The 3,315-nt window shown below is 35.3% G+C and overlaps 1 protein-coding gene across 1 annotated transcript; it reads left to right on the forward strand.

Annotated features, from left to right (window-relative positions):
• The first annotated feature begins 1,693 nt into the window (after window positions 1-1,693).
• LOC140009566 (BURP domain protein USPL1-like) lies at window positions 1,694-3,099 on the forward strand. Its single transcript, XM_072055523.1, has 2 exons — window positions 1,694-1,848; window positions 1,941-3,099. Exons 1-2 carry the CDS (start codon window positions 1,792-1,794, stop codon window positions 2,769-2,771), a joined length of 888 nt encoding a protein of 295 aa, XP_071911624.1. The 5' UTR covers window positions 1,694-1,791; the 3' UTR covers window positions 2,772-3,099.
• The last annotated feature ends 216 nt before the right edge of the window (window positions 3,100-3,315 follow it).

Below are 3,315 nucleotides of genomic sequence, written 5' to 3' on the forward strand. Positions count from 1 at the left end.
ATACTTTAATTCTTAAATTTTAAAATTTGTTGTACTGAAGCCACTAAAATATAGAATTTGTCCATTTTAGTTCCTCAAGTATGCTCATTTAGGCATAAAATCTGTCTCAATTAATGATGTTATTTAAGTGGAACAAATTTTATAGTTTAGAGATTAAAATGTTTCATTTTTAAGTTTAAGGACTAAAGAAGAATTTAAGTATAATTAAAGGGTGTGAAGTGGATTTAACCCCAAATATATTTTGGGAAAGTTTGGGTAAGGGTAATAGTAAGTTTTTGAAATTCATAAAGAGGGTATAATTTTCACCTAGTTCACAAAAAGGGAATTGATTGCTATTTATGAATATCAAAGAATTAGGAGTTGTAACAAATTACCACCTTACTCTTCCCCTTTCATAACTCACAGTTTTTTGTAAAGGATGGAAAATGTGTACCATAGGCGGGCCCATAATGAGATGGATGATCACATGTCATGCCAGATAACCATATGGGACCTACCATTGAATTTAACTGCACCTTCCGATGATTTATTACTAATAAAAAATAGTGAAGTAGTTTGAACTTTGAAGTTATTAAAATTTTTATATATTATAAATTTCCAAAAGCACAACTCAAATTGCATAACCACATAAACATTGATAGGAATCCACACTAACTCATACATCAACACGTATTTTTTGCCTATTTATAATCTAACATAATCAATCATGTTATTTTAAAAATAATCAAATGTATGTAAATTAATGTAAAATAAACAATTTCTTAAAATCAACATATTGTCGCATAAACTTTCAGGATTAATTTTTTCTACACTGACAGTGTATACATTGTCAACGTTTGATGAATGATAACTATACAAAATTTAAATTTGAAATTCAATTTTTGCGCATGTGCCATGAATCCACCGTTGATAGTGTATGTACTGTCAGTGTGTATAAAATTTACTCAAACTTTAAGCCCATCTTTCATAATTTGAGTACTCTGAAAATTACATACATATTCATTTGGTACCAAAATCAATTCGGGGCAGGTCTAGATTTTGGTCCATTATTTTTCTTCCAAACTCAGTATAGTTATGATCTAGAGCTGAAGAAATTTAGTGATTTTGGGTTTAGATTCACTAGATTGAGCCTAGTCTCACGTCTGTCAATTGATCTGATTACAAAGCGCGCAAGAAATATGGGCGTAAGCAAGCTTTAATAAGCCAAACACCCTAAAGTAATTTAGTGATTTTGGGTCTAGATCTACTAGAATAAGCCTAGCCTCATATCTATCCATCGATGTGATTACAAAGCGCACAAGAAATACAGGTGTAAACGAGTTTTTAGAAGCCGAACACTCTAAAAGTTTATTTAATTATTTTAACAAGTTTGAAATTATATTTAAGCTTGACTTGTTTATTTATTGAGTCGAACTCAAACGAGCTTTTATAAGTTAAGTACGAGTCAAGTTTGAGTAGCTTGAATTATTTATATTTAAATTTTATTTTATGATAATCGAGTTAAATTCAAGTCAAATTTGAACGTTGACAGATTACAAAATGCTATTTAAACTTGATTTGATTAGTTGGTAAATTAATTTTACAAGAAATCTTATTGAACGGAACTTGATTTGAGTATCAAATATCTTGGTTCATTTTTTAACCGCGACCAGAAACATGCATCTTTCAATGGGTCATATTCTAGTTATAGTATGTTGAAAAACAACCTTCAAAGCAAGTACACTTTATTTTTGCTCTTGCAAACACCTTCAAAGAGGAGTTGCCAGCTAGAGAAATAATATCTACCAACTGATGGATTCCAAAGGACTTGCTTGTTGGAATCTCCTCTTTCATCTGTTAATTGTTCTGGTAAGTTGCTTTCCCTCTATTTCTTTTTTGTGATATATCATATATGGTGGATTGAATTCTCACTTTCTCACAACACTGCACAACCATTACAGGGAACTTGTGATTTTGTCCCCGTTGATGGTACTAATGCAATCAGGCATCAGCGCATGGATGTCAATAATCCTCAGAGAAATAGCAAGAGAGATCATGTTGCTCACGTCCAAGAAAAGATGTCAATGCATGATCATTCTCACTCCTCATCCCACGGGATGCATCAGATGGATCCAAGTACAACCATGTTTTTCGTTTTTGATGATCTCAAGTTAGGCAAAACAATGAGTATCCTTTTCCCTGACGGAGATCCTAGTCCTTTGTCCTCTCCTTATCTCTGGCCTAGAGAACAAGCCGATCCTATCCCCTTTTCATTGGCAAAACTCCCACAAATTCTTCAACACTTTTCATTCCCTCAAGGATCTCGCAAGGCCCAAGTGATGGAAGATACACTCCGAGCATGCGAGACTAAGCCTATCAAGGGAAAATCCAAGGCTTGTGCCACATCCTACGAGTCATTGGTAGATTTTGCACGAATGATCTTGGGATTGAATACCGATATTGAAGTTTTATCAACGCATCACCTCGCAAAATCTAATGCTGCTAGATTACAGAACTATACAATCACAGAAGCTCCTGAACGAATTTCAAATCCAAAGATGGTCAGCTGTCACACCATGCCATATCCTTTCATAGTTTTCTATTGCCACTATCAGCAGGGCGATAATCGTTTATACAGGACTGTTCTATCTGGAGAGGATGGTGATAAGGTTGAAGCTATTGCAATTTGTCACATGGATACCTCTCAATGGAACCGTGATCATGTTTCCTTCCAAATGCTTGGTATCGAACCTGGCACAGCCCCTGTTGAATTGTCAAGCATAGCGGCTTGACTTGTGTGGCAAACATTTCCATCCCACATCGATGGCAGCCAAGGAAAGCCTTCCGTTGTTTTCCTATAAATAGGGAAGCGTATGAAGGTTTAAGGTGCACCACTCAAGAGAGTAATATGGGCTATTAGCTTCTTGAGTCATTTAGCCCATTCAGTCAAATATTTTAGGCTCTCTTGTTTTGAGTTTAGGAATATTTTCTAAACTCTTTTGTAAGTGCTTATTGGCCTAGGAACCACTTTCCTACGGTCTTTTGTATTTCTTCTTCATAGTAGAAATATTGCTCCTCCCTCGCCCGTGGACGTAGGTCAATTTGACCGAACCACGTAAATCTTCTGTGTCTTTTATTTGCTTTGTTATCCGTCTTTATATGGTCGGTTTTACCGCCTAATTATTATATGGCTGGTATCTACCGCCTATCTATTATATGGTCGGTTATACCGCCTACTTTGTCCTAACTTGAGTTTGTCTATTTCCTGGCCCGGTCCTAACAAACTGGTATCAGAGCTGGTTATTATATTTTGAAAGACAGGTTCATCTGTGGGGT

This window comes from Coffea arabica, chromosome 6e (genome assembly GCF_036785885.1).
Source record: "Coffea arabica cultivar ET-39 chromosome 6e, Coffea Arabica ET-39 HiFi, whole genome shotgun sequence".
Classification (NCBI taxonomy): domain Eukaryota; kingdom Viridiplantae; phylum Streptophyta; class Magnoliopsida; order Gentianales; family Rubiaceae; genus Coffea; species Coffea arabica.

What these genes read in the sequence shown, in the direction of transcription:
- LOC140009566 (XM_072055523.1), top strand. Translation starts at nt 1,792, where the DNA reads ATGGATTCCAAAGGACTTGCTTGTTGGAATCTCCTCTTTCATCTGTTA. An exon ending in TTCATCTGTTAATTGTTCTG is followed by an intron (nt 1,849 to 1,940) that starts GTAAGTTGCTTT and finishes CAACCATTACAG; the next exon opens with GGAACTTGTGATTTTGTCCC.